Source organism: Galeopterus variegatus, unplaced genomic scaffold (genome assembly GCF_000696425.1).
Source record: "Galeopterus variegatus unplaced genomic scaffold, G_variegatus-3.0.2 Scaffold682, whole genome shotgun sequence".
NCBI lineage: Eukaryota > Metazoa > Chordata > Mammalia > Dermoptera > Cynocephalidae > Galeopterus > Galeopterus variegatus.
The window spans coordinates 42,015-68,763 of record NW_007726793.1 but is presented as its reverse complement, the minus strand read 5'-3'; the positions used below and the strand labels follow the sequence as shown (position 1 = coordinate 68,763).

The 26,749-nt window shown below is 34.9% G+C and overlaps 1 protein-coding gene across 1 annotated transcript in view; it reads right to left on the bottom strand.

The window, feature by feature from the left end:
* UNC5C (unc-5 homolog C (C. elegans)) overlaps positions 1–25,515 on the bottom strand; it is a 98,527-nt gene extending 73,012 nt beyond the window's left edge. Inside the window, exons 1-2 of the mRNA XM_008571338.1 lie at positions 25,389–25,515; positions 9,369–9,590 (exon numbers count right to left, since the gene is read on the bottom strand). Coding sequence (XP_008569560.1) covers positions 9,369–9,590; positions 25,389–25,515 — 349 coding nt within the window. The remainder of the gene's footprint in view (positions 1–9,368; positions 9,591–25,388) is intronic.
* Between the last annotated feature and the right edge of the window lie 1,234 nt (positions 25,516–26,749).

Below are 26,749 nucleotides of genomic sequence, written 5' to 3'. Positions count from 1 at the left end.
GCACATGGCAAAATTGCTATAGCAACACAATCGCTAGTTTTGCTCCTGAAATGCCCTATTTCGGTAGCAAGTAATCTAGATGAAGAATGGTCCTTGGACTCCTGCTTCTTATTGTAGCCTCTGTGTGGGCCTGAGGGTGGGTAGGATTTGATTTTCTCTTTTTTGAATTCAGAGAAACACACAAACACAAATACATATGTTATACTTACATATCTACCTATATGCATATTCTTGTATGAAACAATGCTTTCATTTTAGCTGTGTGAAGAAAAAGGAGTAATATATTACAAGGAACCATGCCCTAAATGTTAATTGGCAGGGGAGAATTCCTTTGTGTTCAATACATTAAAAACTCCCAATGTATGTAATTTTAGAAAATTTCTGTTTTCCCCTAATGAAACATAACATGCTAAAATTGCATTGAAAGGTGTAATGGTTTCTTACCTCTACTTTGCAATCATGTTCTGGGCCATTTCTGTTCAATAAATACATAGTATTAAAATTTTCTATACAGTTTGTAACTCAGACATTAAAAATATTCCCCATGAGATATAATTAAATTAAAATTATATAGTGCTGCAAATATGGTGTCGTCAGGGTGTTTTGGAGTATGTGTAAGATCTATAATATTGATATTTGCAAGTATCAGAATTATCCAAAATGAACAATAATAAACAATAATAAAAACTTCATGACAACAATAGATTAGAAACAAAAGGAATCTAAAGTGCAGCCTAAAAATTTTCAAGTACCCACCACTTCTTCTAAGTTGGGAAAATAATAGAAATAAAAACCAGGTTTATACACGGTAGGTGAATGCACGTCACTCAGCAGATACTCATCTTCACAAAAGAATAGAAGTGAAAGCAGAAACTAGATTCCAAGTTTAGAACTGTGACCTGACCATGTTTTTGTAATTACAGCTGAGATTATGTTGGCCATATTAATCCAGGTATATAAAGATATAAAGTCAATGTGAAATAAGGATGAATCCGTTGTAAACACTAACAAATGAAGAACAGGCAAAGGCATACAATTCAGGATAACTGATAATCTGTTAGGTCTAACTGGCAACTACTCTCTTGTGAAGTTATCAGACTGACTCTGTGGAAAAGCCTTCATGTACTACATGGGTCCTTACCAATTTCCTATTTTTATTTACTCAGCCCTGGGGCCAACCTCATACTGAAAAGAAAAATTGTTAGTTTCTGGTATTGAAATAAGTACCTCTGACAAGGAAATCAAATAAATAATTGATTTATATTCCAGAATCATTTATCTTCATTGGCAGACAACTACATTACAGATACGAGGCTCCATTCTTGTGAAAGCAACACTCCCACTGACTCAAATAAAAAATTATGGAATGCAGTTCAAACCGAGTTTCAAAATTTTATGCATCATTTACTAAAATTTAAACAAAACCCACCTAACTTCCTTTTGAAAATGTTCATTCTGTTAACAAGAACTGAGTTTAAAATGATTACTTTACATGGAGAATAAAGATTGGTATGACATGTATACTTAATGTATAAAATAACTCTTCTTACAGAACATTAAGCTATCTTAATGTATTCTTCAAATTCATTAAATATTCCAAATAAACACACCATTGGTACGTCTCACTAAATTCCAGTCACTCAAATTTAGTAGTGAGTAGCTATAATCTCACGAAACAAACTTTGATAATTTCCTGTGTTTAGTGCCTTGTGTTATAAACTTCAGAAAAGATGAAACTATACAAAATATAAGCCATTTCATACCATTCAAATCTAGTTGAAGAAACAGAGATTATATACACTGTATATATAAACCTCTATGAATATAACTTTCATTAATAATATATATTCAGTGATAAGAAATTATGATTTGTATATCTTGAAAATGGTTGAATATTGTTAATTTCATACAGATTAATCTAATATACATATACAATTAACACATATGAGTATAATGAAAATGGAAGTACAAATAAGAAAGCTGAGGACATGTTTACTTATAACGGGGTTTTATAGAAAGTTTCACTGACAACATTGCATTTGAGATTCTTCTTTAGGAATGAGTAGGATTTTGACAGAGGTGGGATGGAAGAAAGTATGGTGTGAAGAATAATTAATTCATTCAACACATATTTATTAAGCACCTACTAATTACTCAACACCAAATTAAGCATGGAACTGGAACAGTGAAAAAGACTGACATCCCCCCGGATTTCACGGAGTTCACTCTGCAGCTTATAATGTTTAGACTGAAGAGGAGAGCTAACTTGGGAAAGAAGATGTGATAACTGTTCTTTTCAATGATCTAAGATTCAAATAGGACAGGATGTGACCAGACTTATTTTCTCAAGTTCCATATGACATAAGTAGGTCCATGAACTCAAGATAACAGAAAATTGGATAAACTTAATTTAACGAAGAGCCAACAATTCATTAAGTTTAACTAAATGACTGCCACAGTTCTCGTAACATGGTTTCTATGACTCTAGAACACAAAAGTGTAAAGAAAAGAGTGTATGCATCATTCAATAAAATTTACACAAATTCCCCCTAATTTCCCTTTGAAAATGTATGAGCAGCATTTCCTAAATCATATCCTGATGTGACAGTAGTCTCATGATATGTCAACAGAGGTTCTATGAAAAAGAGTTCAATTGCTAAATAGCAAAGGAGGTTTTTCTATTGTTGAACTTTCTAAGACTTTCACGTGCTAATACACATTTGGCCTGAATGTTCATGTCCCCCCCCCAAATTCATATGTTGAAATAATAACTTCTTAGGTGATAATATTAGGAGGTGAGGCCTTCCTTTGGGAGGTCATTAGGTCATGGGGAGTGGCCCTCATGAATGGGATCACTGCCCTTACATTTTGTTTGTTTGTTTATCTTTTGGGGGCTGGCTGGTATGAGGATCCAAACCCTTGACCTTGATGTTACAAGGCTGCACTCTACCCAACTGAGCTAATCAGCCAGCCCAACTGCCTTTATAAAAGAGGCAAGAGAGTGACCCTTGCCCCTTCCACCAAGTGAGGAGCAGTGAGAAGGCACCATCAATGAGGAAGCAGTCCCTCACCAGACATCAAATCTTCCAACACCTTGATCTTGAACTTTCCAGCCTCCAGATCCATGAGAAATAAATTTCTGTGGTTTATAAGCCACCTAAATTTTGGTATTTTGTAATAGCAGCCCAAACAGACTAAGACAACTTTATACTTTTCTCCACAGGGGAATATAATTATTTGACCACAAAGCTTTTATTTGTTTGCTTGTTTTTCAAAATAACACCTATTAAGGACTTATAAGATACTAGTGATTTGCTGAACACAGTTTGAGAGGAAAAACCAAATTGGCCTACACAGAGGGCATATGGCACAGGAGAAACTATTAGGATAAGGCTAGAAAGTTTGGTTAGGATGTATCCACACTGAAGACTTTGAAGATAAGACCAAGGAGGATGTGCTTCATTCCCTGGAAAAAGGGAAGCCACTGTATATTTTTGAGAAGAGGAATGACAGTCATTTGGGCCTGTGTTTTAGGCCTGTAACTGCCTGGAGAAAGGACTGCCTAGGAGGAAAGCCAAAACCAAGAAGGTATAGGAGGCCACTATAATAATCGAAGAGGTATACAATTAAGGCTTGTACTAGGAGATTAGAAGAAAGAATTAAAAGCAGAATGATTTAAGAAGGAATTGCCAGTTTTTGATGATCACTGGCTGCTGGAGTGAGGGATGAAGCTGAGATTTCTATTCTGGTGCCAGGATAGAGAGAAGAGGTATCTGAAATAGGAATACGCAGGATAAAGAATTTCAACTGTGCCACTCCTGCAACAAACAGGAACTTGAGTGAGTACAATATATCTGCGAAAGCTCCATGTTGAGGTTTTGAGTAGAAGCAGTTCACTTAAACTGGTGCTCAATTATAGCCTCTCTTTATCAATTTCTTTTTCTTTAAGGCCCACCACCTTTTGCTAATTGTCTAAATATTAAAGATCTTCGAGAATAAAAAGAATCAAATCCTAAGCACTAGCTTATGCTATTACATTAAAGAATCACAAAGGCCTTCATGTGGAAAGGCAAGAAAGGCAGATGAAAGCATGAAAGGTACACATTTAGCTGACATTCTAAGCCAGACTTTCTTTTCCTGAGAAAAGGGATAATTTTATTGCATGGCTCTTTTTCAGACCAACTGTTCTGTGTTCAGTAGTTATGGCAGAATTTAGGGAGACAATGGGCACAGGGCCAAGAGCAAAGGTTTTGGAAGAACAGAGCCTTGGGTTTATATCCTAGCTCTGCCACTTCCTCATTATGTGATTTGGAGAAGGTTAGTTTCTTCATTTTGCTGAGCCTCAGTTTCCTCATTCACAAAGGAGGATCCAGAAATTATCTCATGAGATTGTTGAAATGACTAAAGGACATATAATACATGTCAGGTATTCAGTATAAGGCTTGCAACTCTTTTTATTGTTGTTATCTTGGTCCTATTGATAATTTCTGCCAATTTAAGAATAATTAAATATGAAAAGAAAAAGTCTCAGGGATTATTAAAATTTCAAAATAATCATGGTTTCTAAACTTCCTTGCTTCTTCTTAGAGGAAAAATATTTGCTTTAAAGTGGTGGATCTTAAGTACCAGGGAAACAAGAGTTGAAAAGACTTCAAGCAAATAGAAAGCAAGAGCCTGAGTTTTTCTTAAAAACGTAACCATAAAATTTTGAGCAGATCAAGATTTCTATGGAATTTGGAAGGCGACATAGGTATGTATTACTATATTACAAACCAACAGCTTCTGAGTATTGAAAAATTCTAAACCATTTAATATATGCTGCTTTCCACTTTCCTGTTTCTTATATTACATATATGCAAGAAATGCAAATGTGGTTTAAATGACAGAAAAGCAAACAGTAATGGTGATGAATGATCTTTAACCAGCACATTTTATTATGATCAATGGTATAACTTTGCTCAGGGAGTACAAGTAATCATTTGCTTCATATTTCTTTATAAGACAGTCTACTTAATGGCTTCATAACTTAAAAGGAAGAATTTTGTGAATTGAAGAAGACCTTTTGGTTCTTTTTTTCAGTTTTATTGTTTTCTAGTTTTTCAATGTGAAGTTACCTTTGATAGAGATTCTAGTGAATGTAGTTAATTTTTCTTAGTTGAAAGGAAGTGTATCTGATTGCCACTAAATATGCTTTTAAATATTCTGAGGCAGAGGTTTGTATAAAAACAAACCTCTTGTTTGCAATGACTCTGTCCTATCATCTGAGAACAATTTTGATTTTTTTAAATAACAAGAAATTTTCTCTGGTTTGCAATATATTTCAAGACTTAGTGTATTCTAACATTTCTTGCTATTAAGAACTTCTAAGACCCCAACAATACTATAGTCGACTGTTAATAAGTAGAAAGTTGAGGACCAAGGCTGCAGATGAATCCAGCTTCAGAGGGGATAAAACCACAAGTGGTTCTATTTCAATTCCATCTACAATGTTTCTGATCTCATAGGAAAGCAAAGAGCTCTAATATAAGAGGCCTACAAATTCCCCCCCAATATTTGTCCGGGCTGGAGATTTATGATAGATGGCAAAGCGATGCAATAAAGTGGTATGGGACTTTTTTCAGGTTTCATTATTTATTATGAAAATAATACATTCACAGGATTAAAACAAAATCAAACAATAAAAGTCTCTTATCCCAGATTCTAAGCTGTCAACTTCTTGCATATTTGTCCAGAAAATTCCAATGCATACACAAATATGTATGTGCATCCTCCTTCTTTACACAATGGGAACATATCACACAAAATGTTCTGTACTTTGGTTTTCATGTAAAATTTTATCTAAGAGATTTTTCCACAGCTTCACATGTGTAGCAACCTCATTGTTTTAAAAAGCATCACGGTATTCCAAACTAGGGATGAACAGTCGTCCCCGACATCTGCAACAAGGGTGCAACAGACAAACTTGCACACAAGTCTTGTGCACATTTGGAATTTTATTTTTAGATCATTCCTAGATTTGTAATTAGTCACTGAAAGGGTAAATACCTTTCAATACTGATAGTATTTTCAAATTGGCCTTTGAAAAGATTGTATCAATTTTTACCCCCATCAAGGAAATGTGCCTTTAATGAATACCGTGTACTAACAAATGTTTTGATCTTGACAACATCTCCTGAGATGTTTGCCTTTCTTTCTCTGTTATCTCCATGTTTAAGCTCTACTCAATTGTCCATTGGGTTGCTGGTCTTTTTCTCCAATATGGTTAAGAGCTATTTATGTATTAATTAAATTAGCCCTTTGACTCATATGTATCCACAGATATTATAACTAGTTATAACTAGTTATCTTTTCTGTCTTGTGGCTTTGTTTGTGGTTTTCTTGCTTTGTATATTCAAGTTTAATAATGCCTTCCTGTAAGGCTTCTAGATTTTGTGTCTTAATTGAAAAGGCTTGTGCCCATCAATGAAACCAACCAAACAACCGACAAAGTGCCAAAATTTCCTCCTTGTGATGATGATAATGATGATGATGACTTTAAGCCCTAAACATCTAAAATTTATTTTATTATAAAGAATGAGATGGAACCCAAGCTTTATTTATTTATTTTTCTACTTTCCAACTGTCTCCCTGTTGTCTCAACTCATGTATTGAATAAACCCTTTTCCTCAATGGTTGGAAAACTTATCTTTATCACATTCTAAAATACCTTAGGCATTTAAATATTTCTTGGTCTCTATTTTAATCCATTAATTTATGTTTCTTGTCCTCTGACAAGATGAAACTCTTAACTTTTAGCTTTATAATATATTTATGAAGAGCTGGTGTTCTCTTATTACTCTATTATTTCAAAATTCTTCCAGCTATTCTCACAAATTATTTTTCATACAATGTTGGTGACCTTACAGATTCATTTATACACAGCAAACTAAAAAATATTCAGCCTTTCTATTCAATAACAATACACATATCTCCATTTATTCAAGTCATGGTATTTCTCTTTGTCTTTGAGTAGAATTTAAAATTTTCCTTTCTAAAATTCTGCAAATTTCTTGTTAAGTTTAAATCTATATATGTTCTTTCACATTGCTATGCTAAATGATACCTTATTATTACCTTTTAATTTGAATTGGCTACCAGTACATAGAAAAGTTAATGGTTACACAAATTTATCAGCCAATTTTCTGTATTCTCTTAATGGTGTTTTTTCAAATTTTTTTCTTTAAAACTACATAAGTTTTCCAGATATACAAAATCACACCATTGGTCATGAATGATAAATTTTCACCTTTTTTTTTTACAATCTAGTATGTCAACATTTGGCTGGATGCTGACTTTCTTGTAAAGTTTTGGATGAAAATGAAAGCTAACAGAAAGCTACACTGCATTTCACTGCATCCCTGAATCTCTGAAGAATTGTGCAAATATTGGAGCTCCCAAATCGTCCCTTAATTCTCATCTAGCTATTCTGAGTTTGAATGAAAACATGCCATGTAATTTAGTTTATATTTACTTTAAAAGGTAGTTGTAATCATTGGCGTGTAGAATATTAAATAATTTTGTGTAGAAATATAAAAAACAAATGTTTTAAGAAAGTAAACCAATCTCTCTCTCTCTATATATATATATATGTATGTATGTATATCTATAGCAGTGTGTTACCAACATAGCATGAAGTTGGCAGACGTGCTCGACATCAGTGCAGTTTTGTTTTTATTTATCATCTTCCTATATAGGCTTTTTCATTAATTTAAAAGAGACAAGCCTAAATATATTGTGACTCTCGTTTTAGCTTTTGTGATTTATTTCTTTTTCCTCTTATCATTAAAAGCTTATGTATTTGAAATCTTTATAAATAAATGAGCTGAAACAAATAAAACTCAATTCACTTGAGATTTTGAAGACATCTGGTGGAGTTATTTTCTGTGTAATTAGACCAAGAGGTGAGACAATTCCCTGAAGTAAGCCACCCTACAACTGGATACCCAGTTATTTCTGCACTCATCAGCTTGCATGCAATGAGCATATTGATTCACAAATTGACAAGCAATTATGTAGAGCTGATTTTATAAATCCATTTATGTTATGTAAGTATATGCCCCAAATGCTGTTTTAAAAGTTGCCTCTTCTCAGTCCTCTCATGGCTTTTTCTATTTCTTTTTGTTCTATTTCCTCAATATGCTATTTATGTTGTCAGGGACATTGAAAGTAGATCCTGCTCAAGTGCTGATCTCTACTCACCCCTCGTTAATCCAACACTTGGGTACAAATATGAATTATTTACAATTTGGTTTTCGAAAACATGTACCAAGTTATTACAAACAGGTATCTATAAGGGATAACAAAAGTATTTAAATGCTTATATTTTTGTCATATTTGTCACTATCTTGGAAATGTTAATGAACAAAGTCTTAATACTTAAAATATATCTTAATATAAAATCATAGATGTGAAAAGGATCTGAAAGTTCAAAGAGTTATTCTCCCTACTGAAGAGAAAAAACACTTAAACCACCATAGAAAGATGCATATTTTTCTAACTAAAAAGAATTCTAGGAGATCCCACAACTATCTTAAGTTATCCATCAGGGGATAAAGAATTACTGTCAAGAAAAGTTTTCTTTGTAGGCAATGTACATCCCACAGAATCGACTTCGTCCTTTCTATGCCTTCAGTATTTTCTCTTTAAGGCGATATTTACAAAGTAATAAGGTCAGGAGTTTGAACTTTGCCAAGGGCAAGATGCTCTGAGCAAGACCCATCCAGAAAGTGGCTACACTTGCCACTTCTGTTCCTGGATCCCCCACTGTCACTGTTCTCAGTCACCCTCAATTTAACTTTAGATAACAGTTAGAAAATTAGGATTTGTTTTTGATCATAAGTTAGGAACTTACAATACTTTGAATCTACAACATTTAAAAATTCCTCAGAAATGTATAAGGGGTAACTATGCATATGAATTTACATTTGACAGTGATGTAAACAAGTACGATTTTTCCTTAGTTGAACATACTCCTCAGATCTCAGGATATTTAGATATGACTAGTACACAAGTGCAATTTAAGGACATCTTTGACTAGGGCATTTAACATTAATTCATTCCATTCATTCACATTATTTATTTTCTGAGGCATGAACCATATTTTAATTTCATGTAGTACAACAGGAATCAAGTCAGGATTTATTCATCACATTTTACTTTGCAATGTGTGGAATGAGATCATCAGATCTTAACCAAAGCAATTCAAAACTTTTTACCCAAGGATAACAACTCCATTTTCAATTTTACTAATTGAACCCAGCATGAGGACAGGCCAAAGTAGTGACTAAGTGAACCTTGAACTGAAATCCAAAATGCCATGGAAAACTCACCGGAAGTTTCGTCTACTCTCTCATCTACTATGTGGTCCTTCTGATGAACCCATTCACTATTGCACTTGAAGTAGATCTGGGTGGCAGGGCTTGCTTTACAGTACAGGTTCACAGGCTTATTCTTCACAATATAGGCTTCTTCAGGCTCAATAAGGAAATGTGGCAAAGGCTCAGGTGGATCAGATGGAAAAGTTTCTGGGAGTTCATGAAAAAAGTCATCGTCTATGAAACAAGAAGAAAGTGGAAAATGGTCAAACCACTGTTACAACTTGCCTTGTACTTGCTGTTCATTTAAAAATAATTTCTCATAAACTAATTAAGTGACTTAAATGCCTGCTATGTGCCAAGCTGCACGCTAGGTCTATTGACTGGTTGAGGAATTAAGGATCTGGATTACTATTCTCCTTTTTATACACGGCAAAACTCAACATCGGGGAGGATAGATAGATACATAAGTTGCCCTGGACACACAGGTAGTAAATAGCAGAACTGGGACCAGAACTCAGGATTGTCTCACTTGAAAAATGTGATCTTTCCAATATATTTGTATTACTACACTTCCCATCACATGCTACTCTTGAGAGCAGACAAATGCAAAAGCAACTTCATTAGAAAAACTTGTGTGAAAAGCATAAGGCTCATAGATAAACTTTAAATCCTTTGTAAGGAGTTGAGTAGAAAGACTAGAAACATGAATTAAGAAACTTTATGTTTAGGTTCAAATCTACTGTTATTTTCAAAAGATGCCACTATGTGAAATATTCATTCATTCATTCAGCCAAAAAATATTTATTGAGCTAAATAAATATTAGCTCAATAACACAGATAATACAGAAATACAGATAATAGCATCAAGTTAGCCAATAGTAGAGCCATAGTAGAGCCTACAGTCTAAAAATACTGTTTGGTCTTATTTTGAAACCATACCACAAATGTCATCTGGTGTTACATGACTAGTAAAACCTATCCTCATTAGAATATCACTGAGTGTTATCATGAAGAACGATAGCTTTATTTTAATAGAGCTGAAAATTGTCAAACATATTTCTCCCACCCTGATGTTCTAACACCACTGAATAAACAAAACCTAAAAACCACTTTAGATATTTGCATACTTTGAGGTATGTTTTTCTTTAGGTTGGATTCCAAATAAAAAATAAAATATCATAGAATGCCTTTTAATAAAACCTACTACCATGTTTTATGAAAGTCAAGGTAAAAGGAGTCTTTCCAATACACTATAAATAAGTTAAGCCCGGCGAGTATCTTCTTTTGAAAGATAGAGGACAACAACACTATTATTAATTCCCTAAATTGATTAAATACCCTTGGCCAATATGTAAGGTTAAAGCTCATAGGTCACAATTAAAAATTTTTACAAGTTCTTTAGAAGTGCATATATTCAGTAGCAAATATAGGATATCAATATTGGTACTTAAAGACTGGTTGCTCAAATGTTACCTTGAAAATCATTTCATTACTCCTGTAGTTGTTGCCCTGTTTTGGAAACAGCCATTGGTGAAGTAGACATCTGTCCACTAAGAAACCTGGCCTGGGACCTTTGTCATCCAGGTCATGGGAGAGCTGTCAAATAGGAAGGATGCCCAGTTTCTGCCGATCTGTTTGGTGGTAAAGATTGGTTTCACTTGCATCACAGACAAAACTGGCTTTCAAAGCTGCTCCACGATGATAAATTCCTGACTCTGGAATGTAAATGTTTCCGCTACCTAGCTTTCTTTCTTGCTTTATCTCCTTAATTTGCTTTCTTCTGGCAGGGCATCATTTTTAGTTTTTCCATTGTTGAACATCAAGGACCCAAACTGTCAGCTTACTAAAGAATAATCTTGTTTCCATCAATTTTAGCTCCTCTAGTCGATATGCAAGAACGTTCAAGACGGCTTAAATAAACATAGCTCAGAAAGGCAAAGGGATGAGAAACTAACTATTGACAGATCCATCAGCACAAAACCGATGTCTTAAAGGCTTTATTCAACCTCTTTTTTCTTAAAGCACTTACTGTTATATGTGATGATGGACAGTGCTGATGATCAATAAAGCTCCACAAAATATATGATTCAAATTCTATACAAGGTTATCTATTGTTTTTATTTATTATAGATATTTATTGTTGTTGTTATTTTTCATGAAGGCAGAGGGTCAACTAGATTTTACTTTTTTATTATTGGTGTATGTTTGTATACACAAAAATGTGAACCCATTTAATAACTATACATTTATAAATTATGCAGAGTATAAACATTCTTTCTTTCAGCCATTGTTCTAGAAGGCGAAATTTGTTCCTTTAAAAAGAGTTATTGCAAGATACCAGATGACTGCACATTATCTTACCTTATTCAATAATGTAGCAAAAGTACTTACATGTTCACATCTTATAGAAAGACTACACAGAGAGGAACTAAAAATTGATTACCCTACCTTGCCAAAGCATGTATTTCTTTCTTCTGATTGTTTTATTGCAATCTACTGAGAAGACTAATGGAAGCTAAAACTGTCATACATGTTTTCAAGTCAAAAAGGGCTCTGTTAAGTACCAGGGTAAAAAAGTAATGCATTGTGCTCCTTGCTTTCTTTTTGGTTTGTGTTTGCATTTTATGTCTTTGCCCATTCATTTGTTTTCAATCTAAGTGATTGTGTTTCAAGACAGAAGAAAATTGGGCTTTATATTGTGATCCAATATGAGAGTCAATATTTTTAGTAAATTCTCATAAATTAATATGACAGAAAAGTAATGCATTTAGAAAATATGTGGGCAAACTAACTTTATATTTCTTTAATTTTGAGAAATAAAGCTATATCTTGGTTCGAGGCTACACACAGTATTGATTTTTCAAGGTATTTGGCAACACCTAAAATGCAGCTTATTAAGGAATGATTTCTATCATTTGAAAAGTTTTTTTCGTGTGATAAATCCAGTGTTTCTTTTATATGTCATTCTAGTTTCTGCAGAACCCATCTCTTGAAGTTGATCTAGAGATGCTTTAACCAACCACAACATATTAGTTTATTAATATTCCTTAGAATATTCATACAGTAAGTCCAAGTCTATGTATGTCTTGAATGAATTCACATAAGGCGATATGGCCTATCACATCAAATACTCAATTCAGGTGTTGGGAATGACATTAACAAAGAAAACTCAAGATCCTGAGTTAGTAGATATGTTTAGTGGGATAGCTATGACAAAATGCAAATGTACTGATTATCAGCGGAATCTCAGACTTGTGAAATTCTCGCCTTCTCCATTTGCAACAGATGGCCTAAGCACCTTACTCAAACACGGGAGCTGGTCCAGATAACAAGTTCCCCACCATCAAGTGAAGCACCCTGAGACCACTTTCTGATTCTTGTTCTAGACACAAATATCGAGTGTTGGCATTAATTTCCAGATAAAGTGGTATTTTAGAAATTGTCCTCTTATGAAACTTTTTATGAAAAATTTTCTTTTCTAGAGTAAGTTTTGAAAATTAAATGATAAAACCAATTCTGTTCAACCAAAATAATAAAGAAAAACATTTGAGTATTTAAATAACCAGCATGGCTACTTCTATATGTACTTAACAAGGAAAAAATGATGAGCTATAAATGCCATTTACTCTCCATGAACATTTACCTCCTGTGCACTATGCATTTGCCTCTCACATATATGGAGGAATCTACTTTTCCACTTTGGTAACCAGTTTTATTCAGATATCACCAATTTTCAAAAAACTAGAAATATGAAACACATTCTTAACACTAGAATGAAAGATCTTGAAGGCGTGGACTGTGCTGTTCTCACTGTCATTTTCTTTAAGTCTAGCATAGTGCCAGGTACATTATAAGAGGTCAATAAAAATCTTGTAAAATCATGAATATTATACTAATGGCAACTTAGATAAAAAAAAAGATTCACAAGCTATTTTAGAGTTTATAGTGCCTCAAATTCATTTACAAATATAAGATGTCATAACTATTAATATCTACAATTCAGGGATCCTGGTTAAAAATTTATTAAGAATTCTGAAATTGTGACAGTAGGACATTAAACCAAGCACTGTTCTTGTGTGACAGTACAGGTCACAAATCCATGAAGCCGGCCCTATCGACAAACGTCAGTTAACTGAGCATTCCACCTCATAAGTCTGAAAAATGAAATTACACTGTTCTTAGTGGATATTCATTTTGGAACATTTTTGGCATTTCCCAGCTTTTTATGGTGATTAAGTCTTTTGTAGGAAAAATGGTTTTTCAGACTGAGAAACTCAGGCTCCAATCCATCCTCTAAGCAAGTGTGTTTGCAATGGTGAGAAAGTGAAGGTGTGAGATTTTATCTGTTCAAGGCCTTCACTTTGTATCTAATTCAGAGTCCATTGGCTTGATCCAAAACAAGTAAAATCTCTGCCACACTGAGGTTAACTCTTTCAGGGCACTAGAGGACTGCTGAATACATGGAAATAAGGAAGTTTGAGATTCTACCTTGAGCTGGTAGACCAGTTCCTAGCATGCAATTCACTTTACTATAGAAAAAACCAGCTTTCTGATACTATTAAGGTCATGCTGCAAAAGTTATAAAAGAACAATTTTGATTTTTTCAGCAGAAAAATCAAAGAGTGCATCCTCTTATCACTTCATTTCTTAACATAAATATCCAAAGGAGTGATATCAGGGTGATAATAGAAACTCAGTTTGTGAACAGCAACCTCATACTGTCAACTTATTTCTGGCAACATGCTACAGTTATCCTAAATTATTATATTTTGTATATATGCACACCCCAGCTGCTGATATTGACTGCATCGTGCTATCTGGGAAAAATTACTTGATTAATTAAATTGCTAAACAAGTTGTCTACATGTAGTTCATTCAAATTAACCAAGTAAAATTTCCAAAGTTGCTTTTGTTCTGTACATTAAATTCAGTATTAACTTAAAGCTGTAATTGCCTTTTTTTATTTAGATGTAACATTAGTATTCATTTTACCCATCTCTAACATGTGACTTAATTATCCACTTTCTACTATTATATGATAATGACATTCCAACAGTAGTGTCATTTTTATCTTGATAACAGTAAATCTCTCATATTTCCTTTTCTGTTATCTTATACAGGCTTTTGCTTTTTCATTTATATACAAGAAGAGAAAGCTTTGTGCCATGTATTATTTTTATAGACTTTTATTCCACCTAATTCTTGACAGGAAAATATTATGCTATGAACATCAATCTAGGAAGCTTTAGGTTGCTGGTTTTATTGCTATATATCAAGCCTTAATTTTCATCAACTTAATACATAAGTTTCTATATTTCTGAATCATAAGACTTAAACTATTATTGCTTATATCATAAAATATAGGACCATTATCTCTTTGTCTGAGACCTGAAGCGTATTCTTCTGAAATGGAATTTACTTCCAAATGATTCAAGAGCAATTTAAAATGAATGACTGCAAAGCTAATTTTATCTGCATTTGGATACCCATCCATCAGAGAGATAATTCATGATATATTATAACAAAAGGCAGATGGAATTAACTATTTGAATGAGACTCCAGCTTATTTTCAATATTTTGATTAAAATATCCTCTGGAAGACAAAGACTACGGTCTATATTTTAAGCAACATGTTAATGGATTCATCTTTTAAATTCAAGTAGTTGAATCTAGAATGCCTTAAATGTATTACACATTTGGAAATACTGAATGATTTCTAACTTCCAAAGAAAAAACTTTTTATTTTTTGCTTTTAAAGAAACACTTGCCAAATTACGCCCATACATTATTAACAGTGATATTAAGTTACCATGCTATTTGACATGCACTTACCTCTGAAACAAAAGCACATCCTTTGTTCACAGTTTAAGCCTTCATGACTTCTGTGTTTTACTAATATAAAACCCTACTAAGTTTTATCCTGCCTATCATCTTTATCTCTGCTACATAGCCATATTGTGCTCTAAGAATAAATTTTTAAAAGCACATTTACTCCCTTCATCAAGTAATTTAATAAATGTAAAGCAAGATGGTGAGTTTCTTTTTGCTTATCAGGTTAGCTAAAAAATATTGGATGATTTTGAGGATCTGAGGAAAAGTACATTTGCCTATATTGGCTGAAATGCAAACGGGTATCTTAGTGAGATAATTTGACAATATAAATAAAAATTAAATCTCTGAATACCTCCAAATAGGCTATCCCACTTCTTGGAATCCATGTTACAGACAGAACAACATCAAAATGTAAATACACATGTACTAAGATGTTCACTATAGCATTGTTTACTTAAGAAAGTACATGATGTATTACAACAACAAAAGGCAGCTGGAATTAACTATTTGAATGAGACTGAGAACAACTGACTATCAACTGAAGAATAGTTGAATAATTTCTGAAACATGCAACCAAGAGTACACTGTTCAGTCAATAAAATAAAAATAAGGAGGCAGATTTATATGTGTTGAGCTAGAAAGACATCCATTGTTTACTGAGCAAGTAAACAAGATTTTGGCCAATTTGGGGCATGTGTGTGTGTGTGTGTGCAAGTGGCTGCATCAATCAATCACAAGAAGCAAAAGATTAAGCATAGGCTGATGCACAAAAATATTAACACCTATTATTTCTGGGGAGAAGAATTGGAGGCTTTAGGGGAAACTTTTACCTTTTATTTGAAGCATATTTTTCAAATTCTAGATTATGGATGACTTCCATTTTTTCTGTGTTTTTTGAGTTTTTATTCAAATTAAGAGATAGAGAAATTAAATATTTCCATGTGCAACCTATTGCTTCAGCTTAGAATAACCACTACAGGTTTCTGTTCTAAGTTCAACCTTTCCAAATCAATGATCCTGACTCCATAAAAATTACTTGATGGCTCCATTAAAACCTGTGTTTACAGATCATGTTACTTGCAAGTATACAGCATTTATTTAATTCTTCCTGGCTTCATCTCATTTTTCTCCTATTTTCCATTGCCCTAATTTCTTCATCTCTCTGATCTCTAACTTTGAATTAACATAGTTGACTAACATAGTTTATCTTTCTAACATTTTGTTCAAAAATGAATATTTGTTGATCACCTTGTCCTAGCTGCTGTAGCTTTCAATGAAGTCTTTTTACTTCTAGAAATAAATCATGAGATAGGAGACATTAAATTTATGATAATCTAAATTTAAAATAGAAATTGGTCTATTAGTCTGGTTATGTAAATAGCACGTGTATAATTGATTGATACTTGATTAGTATTTGACTTTCACTTTAAAGTGCTTAATTTTAGGATGGTAGAAAGGTTTGCTAATGTGTAGAGAGTTTTACACAGTGAATTAAGGAAAAGTTCAGCCATTTTTTATTCTCTATTAATGTTTTGAGTTGCAAATCCTATACTATTATCATGAACCACAGGAATTTGGAGAATAAAAAAAATCACAGAGTAATATTATAGAAATTAAATAATTATTGACATATAAATAAGACGACATAATCCTAGGGTTAACTCTTACTAGTTAACTAATAAGAACGATTTATCGTATAGAATAAACTAATAAAGATTTAAAAATTCAATATTATAATATATTTACATGACACATGCTGATCTCTTTCCTGGAAAACTCTCTCTGATGGTCAATATTAAATGTCAACTTAGCTAGGCTACAGTTCCCAGTTATTCAATCAAATATTAATCTAGGTGTTGCTTTGAAGGCATTTTGTGATGCAATTAAATCTGTAACTGGCGGCCTTAAATAAGAGAGATTATCCTTGGTAATCTGGGTGTGCCTGATTCAATCAGTTGAAAGATCATAAAAGCAGAATTGAGGCTTCCCTGAGCAACACCTAGATTAGTTTCATTGAATAACTGGGGGCTGTAGTCTGGCCAAGCTGACACCATCAGACTCTCCCCACAATTTCATGCCCATCCTCTTTCATAACTCTTACTCATTCTTCAGGTATCAGGTGAAACACTCCTTCCTCTGAAACCCTCCCCATCCTGGGCTGAATCCCCTGCTATGCTCACTCATTGCTCTGTGCTCCTCTCTTGTTCAAATTTCTTCCCCACTAGATGGAAAGTTCAGAAGGTAAAGGAACATGATTATCTTATTTGTTTCTACATGACCCATGCCTAATCCAGCACCTGGCATAGACTTCAGAGGTTTTTATTCTTATTCCTTTTCAATTAGCATTGTTATTCCTACAGAGGTTCTGCAGAGGTTCCAAAGAGGTTCTACAGGATAAGAGAGAAGAGTATTGGAATTACTCTATTAACCAAAATCATGAGAATTTAAAAAAAATACTTACAAAATACACCTTTAAATTTAAACTTTAAATACATTAAGAAGGTGTTCCTTTAGTGTTTATAAGCAGGGATCCAGTTCCCACATTAAAAAAATTATATCTATCTTCCATGCAAGAGTTAACGTCAACTAAATGTATTCCCTCACTGCATAATTGAAGTTGGATCTAAGGCATGTCATGTGTGGGAAATAATATGATACACCTGATACACCGTCTCTTCAGCCTCTTGGCCTCATCTGACACTTGACTTCATTGCACCACTTTCTCCTTTTGGAAACTTCCTCCTCTCTTGGGGACTGTGAATTAGCACTATATTGCTTCACATCCTACCTCTTCGACCTTTCTCTTTCTTCTTTGCTGCCTGAATTTAGTGAAATACTTACTTACTAAGGTTTCTCCTATAGTCTCTCCCCCGGGCATCTAACCACACCAACGACTTCAATTATCAGATCATGTCACACACACAACCTTCCACTCCACCTCCCTGCTTCTTAAAACCCTTCGATGCCTTTGCATTGACTGAGAATGAAATCAGACTCTTTACCAAGGCCAATAAGGAGCCACCTCATCTGGTTGCTGCTGGTCTCTATGTCTCATTTCCAAGCCTCCTGTTCTTTTGTCACCATGCTCGAGACAGACTGCTACGTGCATCTTTAAACACACCAAACTCATTCCCACCGTAGGGCACTGGCGCTTGCCCTTAGTCCTCTAGGAAGGATACTCCATCCCCTTCTTGCCATTTGGGTTTCAGTTCAAGATGTGTCCCAGACAAAGAGAGATTCTTGACCACCCAGTCTCAATTTGATTGAGATCTTGCATCCTTCCAAGAACATTTCGTTGCATTTGATTTCTCCTTACCACCTATAATGATCTCAAATTAGTTTGTTTACTGTTAGTTGTTTCTTTTCTTTCCCCTCCCACAAAACTCCAAGCTCTATGGGATCAGAAAGTTTATCCATTTTGTTCAACACTGTATCCTCTGCATCAGCATCAAATGACCTTATCTTCCCTTTAAAATTAGCTTCTCCTTTTGACTCCGCTCAACATGTCTGACTACAAGGTCATCCTTATGGTGAAAAGCTGGAAGTCCCATCTCCCCATCAGGCCCAATCCATTGACAGTGAGCTCTACAGTGTTTAATTCACTGTCAACTCCTACTCTCCTCATCGCCAGCATTCAAGCTGAGGACCTTATCATTTTTATTCAGATTATTACAAGAGCCTTGATACTGACTTGCCTTGCTCCTGACTTTCCTCTCTCAATTCCTTCTACACCAAATCACTAAATTAGCACCCCCAAGTGAAGGTGGAATCATAACATCTTCTACTGGAAACTTTCGGTATTCCATCTAACAGGGCCCAAAGCTTATACAATTTCCAGTTTATTTACCACCAGTCCACCAAAGCCAAATTTGGCGATTTGTATTCCATAAATGCATCCCTTTTAGTTTTTTTCAATGCCAGGTATTTACTCTGCACATAATGCCTTATTCCCTATTGACTTTTTAATGCCTATCTCAATCCCATTCAAAATCACTTGTTACTAATGTCATTGTTATCTTTACCTCTAGTAGTTGAATTCTGGATCCATGCGTGTGTCTTTTTTGTAAATCATAGTTTCCATGTGGCATTTGATACCAATTCAGATTTTATGACTTTGCAAGGAAAGGATTAATTCTGCTTGTTGAGTAAGGATGTTGATTTTGAACCAATACCCCCACATTTTATTCTTTTTGTGGAGCAAATGACATTCTTCCAAAATTTATTCTTTTGAAAGATAGTATACCCAATATACTGAAGAAGATGGTAAGGGTATGAATCACCTCCAGCAAAGTACAGGATCGGTTAATGTTTCACATTTTGCCTCTCCTGCCACTGGAAATCACAATACTTGACACTTGGCAAAAAATTATTAAACCTTCAAGCAGCAACACTTCCTTCTCCATGGGAGATCTCACTTCTCCTTGACACTTTACTCCTGCAGTCCCTTCAGGCTCCTGGCCTTTTCTCTCTCCCTTTAACCCCCATAACTAATTAAATCTGGACAAGTCTTTGGTGAAAATAGTTTTCTTCAAAGTTATTCATTCAAAGTTCCCCCTTAAGGCATTCTTTGTCACTTTAGCCCAGCCTGTTATCTTTACATGAAGTTGAAAGAGGTAAGCAGTTTTTAAGATAAAACATCTTTGAAGACCTAAATCCACCTTGATGCTTCAGATAAAGAGTAGATTTTGAAATATGAAAGAATGTTTCAGCAGCCATGAAATTGTTATTTTCTAGAAGTTTATAAATAAACAAAAAGTTCCAAGGACTCTGGTCTTTCTTAAAGGCATTTAAACTTTAAAGATTTAATATTACTGTATATTTGGAGGTAGTTTTATTTGGGGGTCTGTACTTAAATTCTACATAAAAAATGGAAAAGGATTAACCAACCAGTACAGTTGAACTCCTTTTCAATAAGTTTATTTTGGAAATCATATTGGACCTCAGAATTAAGCAGCATTTTTAATATGGTTATCTATTTAGAAGAAGACAAAAGTGAAGACTTAAGAAATAAAGAATTAAGTCTGCGAATATGACACTGCTTATGAATTTTCTCTGTTAAGGTAAAATGAAAACTTGCCAAGTTGCCAATTACTTTAGACCTACTTCCACATTGCACAAATAAATAAAAAATAATGCTTTTATTTGCTTAAAAATTTAAAGATCAGGCTTGGAACTTTGTTGGTCAAGGGTGTTCAGCTCTAGGGCAAAAAATTGCATGAGATTTAATGATGGGCTCCATCATCACTTTAACACCAGAGAAGTGTTTTCTAAGTTTAGTAACTGCTACTCATACATTTTCTAAGAGGAAGTGAGGGAAGTTTTCTTAATGAAGCCATTTTTTTTCTATATTATTTAATAATATTGGCTTCTCATTTTTCATCTACCCTGTGGGACATGACTTTTTAAAGCTCCTATGTTTATCATAGATGAAAACTTAGGTTTTGAAAGTTTGAGTGTGTTTCACAAGCCTATCCATTTGCTTAATGGAAGAGCCAGGAAAGGAATCTAAGTCCTTCTGGCTTTGTAAGCCTGACTGCTTTGTACATGACACTGCGTCCTACAACATGAAAACTTGCTCATGAAGACAATTCTCTTATAGTACTATGGTTAGCAACAACATTGGAACCACTATAAAAAAATAATAAATACTGATAAAGCACTTACAAAACGCCAGGTACCCCACTAAGGACTTTAGATATATTCCCTCATTTAATTCCCTCAATAGCACCATAGATAGTATCATTATCTCCATTCTAAAGATGAAAAAACAAAGAGTAGTCAATTAACTTGCCCAAGAGTCACACAGCTAATAAGTAGCAGAAATTTCCTTTGACTAACACTCAGCACATAGCTTAGAGAACAACCTGATGAGTAATCAGCTCTGTGGAGTTTCTCGTGGAACATCTATTTATTAGTTATAGGTCAAAATAAGGATTATACACATACTACTTTTTCAATACATAAGCGTATACATAACATATTTACTGGTGTCTTCAGAGATCAGAATGATATATTCTTATTGCTCTTTTATTTGGATTACTTTCTATTTTATTCAACCAACACATTTATAAAACCTGTTTTCAATTACCCGTGAAAGCTATTCCATAAGTTAAAAGAAAAAGACAGCAAATCATTGTCCACAATATGGAGAGAAACAACAAAACATAAGTGGCAAAGAATATGTATAACCAATTTGAAAACTGTTAACTGTTCCACAGAGTAAGGTATTGTTAAAAACTAAGACAATCTGCAAAAAGAATAGAAGAAAAAGACTAAGCGGTGCAATTCAACTGCAATATTTAATCACCTTTCACTGTTGCTCATAAGCCAGAAATCTAAACTTGCATTTTATCTGCCTATAATGTGCTTCTTCAGAATATCTATAGTATGAAGCAATGACTATGAACTAATGTAAGCTGAGGCAGAGGATGGTGAAGTGTGGAAAGACAGAAACACAGAGGCACCAGCTCTGGCCTCTTGTTACAGGAGGTGAATTTCTTTGAACAGTATCCATTTTCCTTTCTACAAGGCCTCTGTTTTATCAAACCTCCAAAAAAGAAATAGGAATTGACAATCTTTGCAAATATAAAGGAGTCAAATGACTTGTGGAAAGGAAGGATAACAAGGTTTTCTCATGTTAAGGAGGCGTTTTATCTGAAATGCTCTCATCTCTAGAAAAAATAGGTCTTTGAGCACAGATGATCATTTTCAGAAAGGCATATCCTTCCCGTCTTCCACTTCAGTAAACTCGGGGAGTGAAAACACATTCTGTGAATGCAACCAGTTCATTGACATTAGCAGCATATCATTTTCCCAAAGTTTGAGAGAGCAATGGATTGATTTCAGGGTTCACAGTAGGGCAGGATAAGACAGCCTGGCTCACATGTCTTTTGGAAACAATATAAATTCATTGAGCTATTTCAAGGTTTCATGAAGATATGATAAACTACTGGATTTGGTTGCATGTTTCCTCCTGCAGTGACTATTTTATCCACTCCTCTTAGATAAATCAGGCTGATTTGTTGTTTGCATGCTCTGTTTTTCTTCAAATCTACTTAAATAAGCAGGTTGATTTCAGGGCAGATCCCCTAACTCCCTCTTCCTCTGCACGGGTTCAACTTAAGTTCTTGTGAAATCACTACCCTTTTCTTACCTTCAAGATGGACTACCACAAAAAGTGAATTAAAAAGTAATCAAAACTAAGCTAAAATGAAATGTGGTCATCAAGGATATGCAGCTCTGTGCAGATGTGGACACAGAATCATGCAGCATTCATGAAAATGTCTCCTGTGCAGTGTGGGCTGCTGGCAGTTCGAATGCCTATGACACTTGAAAACACACACACTCCCTCAGGCCAAAGTGTCGCTTTGCTCCCACCAAAACCAGAACCACATCCAAATTAAAGCAAACAAAATGCTTTCAATAGTCAGGAGTGCAGAGAAACCAGGCAGCCATTTGAATTTGATTGTTTCTGTTCAAATCACTACCAGTGCTTCAGGGAAAGCTTGTACTTATATGATCTCTCAGGAAAATCAGGCTGCATCTTTTCATAAATTGGGAAATCGAGCTGATTCCTACTTGTAGAATATACTGTAAAGCAAATGTACTTCACAGGGCCTGGTTTTCCAAAGCCTTGCAGTTTCAAATATTGACCATGCAGAGGACTGGAAATTTTCCTCAGGCTACGAAGTCTCTGTTGTAAGATAAAGATTAGTGGCACAGCAAGGTTCCTGGTTCAAAGACAGACTAGTTACTGACTGTTATGTAAAGATACTGAGGAATTGCTGTAAGATCACTTACTTGTCTAATGGAATGTCATCTGGCTTGTTTCACTGAAAGTTACCAGCCTATATTGACAAACTGTAGTTTATCAATATACAGGAGAACCCCACCTATGTTCTCTTCCTGTAACTTCCTGGTCTGGAAAATAAATGCAGGAAGAGAACCCCAATTTGGGGTTAATTTCCCAAGGAAGGGATGCCTCTTGCTTGAGGGTTCTGGTGGGAGATTAACCACTTCGGGGTCTCTCACTGCTCAGAAGAGATGGGCTTTGAGTAATCCTTTGCATCTCCATCACCCAGGGGAAGTGGGGTGACAAATCCATGGGGGGCAAAGCAACACCTACTGAAACAAAAACTCAAAAAATATTCTCATGATTCTCACTATCAGTTTGTCCATTCACTAATTTAGGTTCTTCAGTATTCTCAGAGGCTCATGCTACAAGTCTGAAAAAAAAAAATCTTTATTGCTGATTACCTGCAAACCTGAAACTGCCAGGAATGAATGAGAGGTCATGTAAAAAACATACTAGATTCAGTATCAGAAAACCTACATTGTCAAGACACATCTTATCTGAGCCTTAGTTTCACTATCTGCTAAATGGGGGATAATGCAGTTGAAACGTTTTGTTTTCTTTTCCTATCTTCTATTTCTTATTGTTTTGAAATATCTCTGACACTCGGAGGCCATTAGCGCCTTCCAGTCCTCCACCACAGTTACTGGTTCAGGATGAGCACATGGCCCATGGAAGTGTAATTAAAATAAAATTGGGATTTTGTCTTAATGGAAAGAGAATGTTTGGTAAAAGGACTGGCCTCTGTGAGAGGCCACCTTGATGTGGGACAGAAAGAGCAAGCTTGTAGGAAGCAACACAGAGAAAGGTGGAGCTGAAAAATGTTGACAGAATGTGTTCAGGTCATCATTTAGGTTGATGGATCTGGCTGTGACTGGAGCCAGATGGGTCTAATTCTGGGAGTCTGTTATAGGAACCAGTAAATTCACTTATTTCTTTTGACTTAAACCTGTTTGGTTTGGGCTTCTTTCATGTGCATCCAGAAGATTCCTAACTATTACAATGTGATGACTAAGCTGACATAGCAATATAAATAGTATTTTGGGGAAGTTCTTGTTTAAACATAAAAAGCTAAAAATCTTTGGCTTTACAAAATTTATTTACACTTTTATTCAATTCAATGAACAAGTTAAAAAAATACTTTTCCTATGCAATAGGCAATCTAGGGACTGGGAATGTGAAGATCAAGATAATAAACATGTTCCAAAGGAGTTTACAGGAGAGTAGGGACAGAAACATGAGTCGAATAATAATAGGATACTGTGAAAAGGGTAAATGTATGAATTGCAGAGATACCATATTACCCAACTCTAGGGGGCGCCATGCACACTATAGCTTATGTAAATGTTGCTCCCTGGAGTTATACACAGGGAAACCCTAGCTCAACTACATCTCTGGCAGCTGGTGGACTGTGCTGGGGAAACACATGCACCAGCAAGTGTTTTTAATTACTATAAAAATTACGTTAATTATTATATGGTTCTTGGCTGTTTCATTTTTTAATGAACTGATTATTGCTCACTATATCTGAGTTTTTAGGAGGAGTTTCTGGCAGACAGCTGGCACCACAGGTTTACCATTGCACAAACCAGACACAAATCTTGCTTGTCTTGCTTGGCTATACTATTATTTGTTACTGATTGACTGGCAGAGGCACCACTACATCAAGTATCTGCAAACACAAAATGTTTCATCTCAGGATTACAGAGGTCTTTGGGCAGTGGGAGATTCATTGAACATCAGATTAATTACCTGGCAAAACAAGTGGAGATTTTATGACTCAAAGGTCCTTTACAACAGCATCTTTCACATTGTGGCCTCAGAGATAATACTTCATTTCAAGTGGCCAAATCAAACTATAAGTAAATTAATATCCAAATTAAACCAATAGCTATGTGGTTGATAGTGCTTCTCTCTTGTTATCAGTCACAAAAGAGAGAGAGAGAAAGAAAAAAATAATCTTTGATATAATGCCCCCCTAAAACAATGCCAAGGTAGTTTATTGTTTAGTTACAAAAAAATACTCTGGTGGAATAACAGCCACAGCTCCCCTTGACACCATACCAGAGTTTGCCTAAGTTCTCCTTCAAAAGACAGGGTAGCTTCGGCCCTGGGCTTGGGTTCATTGGCTTACCATACATAGATGCTGAATCTCCCTCTTCTGGAGGAAGCAATTATAATTCAGCATTTGAACCATGTTGGGTAAATTCTTTGGATAGAGTGTGCATGAAAAATTGATATCCTTTCATATACCGATTTATCAACATATTAAGATTCGGCACTTGACTGCATGTTCAAATTTATCCATCTCAATCATTCCTGGTCCAACTTTCTGCTGCCACTCTTACCCAAGATGTGCAACTTTCTGAAGCACCCTCTGGCCTGCATGCCAAAAGTGCCAAAGGTCTGCAGGCTGAAAGGTTTGGCTGCAAACCGAGCTGGCAAAACACGACTGCGTTTTCCTCGTGCAGACATGTGACTCCTCCAACAGCTCCATGAGCCACACTGTTACGTCTGGAGATACTGAAAAGGAAACTTCTTTTTGATACACCAAAATTGTACTAAACTGCTGCTGTTCAGAGGTGTGGATACTTTGAAGAGCTATATCCCATTATTGATATGGGGATATAATTTGACTCACTGTATGATTCAATATGTGGTGAGGTGAGGCGATTTCAAATGTGTCAATAAATTATTTCACTTTATCCTCAGAATGATTCATATTTTTATCATATGGACACTATAATTGTGTTTATACTTTGGTTTATCTGCTAAAATTCTTAGAACCAAATATGTGGCACCCTGTAAAATGTGTATGTGATTCTACATGCTGGTTCCACAGAGAAGGCAAGGAGCTCTGTGACCCAGAGCCTAGGCTCAAAGCCAATTGGCAGATTTCGAACAGGGGTTCTACCTCTTTAGCTCTGTGACTTGGAACATGCACCTTAATTTCTCTTCATCTGTTACACGTTTCTACTATCTCAGGTTACTGTGGGATTAAATGAGTTTCTACATAAAACATGTTTAAACAGTGCCTGTCAGTGAGTACACACTGAATAAACATGTCACCATTATTGTCATCAATTCATTATCATCACTGTCTTGATGATTTTCCTGCCTTACCATCTTCCTCAATGATTTATCTTATTCATTGCGATTTAGGTATTTTTTTTAAAGCATTGTCAAATTCTTTATCAAGTACAGTATAGTAAAAAGAAAACAATATAAATATTTAAAAATTTTTTTCTAACAGAGATAGTACTCCACTCTGCTCTTACAATCACACCTTCATTGAAAATTTTACTGTCTAATGCTGTTTGAATATTTTATTTCATAACGCTATTTCTAATAGCTCATACCTATTTAAGAGTATTCTCACTCAAACATGTGTTGCAATGAAAATTCATCTTCATTTCTCTTTTCAAACAGAGATTTCTAATATACATAGAGTTAAAACTATGCATGCCCTTAAATATCAATGCATATGAAAAATTATTGAGAATAAGCAACATATAAAGGTAAGTACAGTAGGACCCAGCTTGTCTGGGATGACTGATTATTTCTAGAGATTTGATCTTGGGCACTCGTCTACAAGGCAATATTTTCCTCATTATCCAGGGTTTAGCTGCCATGTACCAAACAATTTCCAACCTCCCTTCCCCCCCTGGATTTCTCTACTCTAAAGAATTTCCTGAGAAGCAGTTTTTTC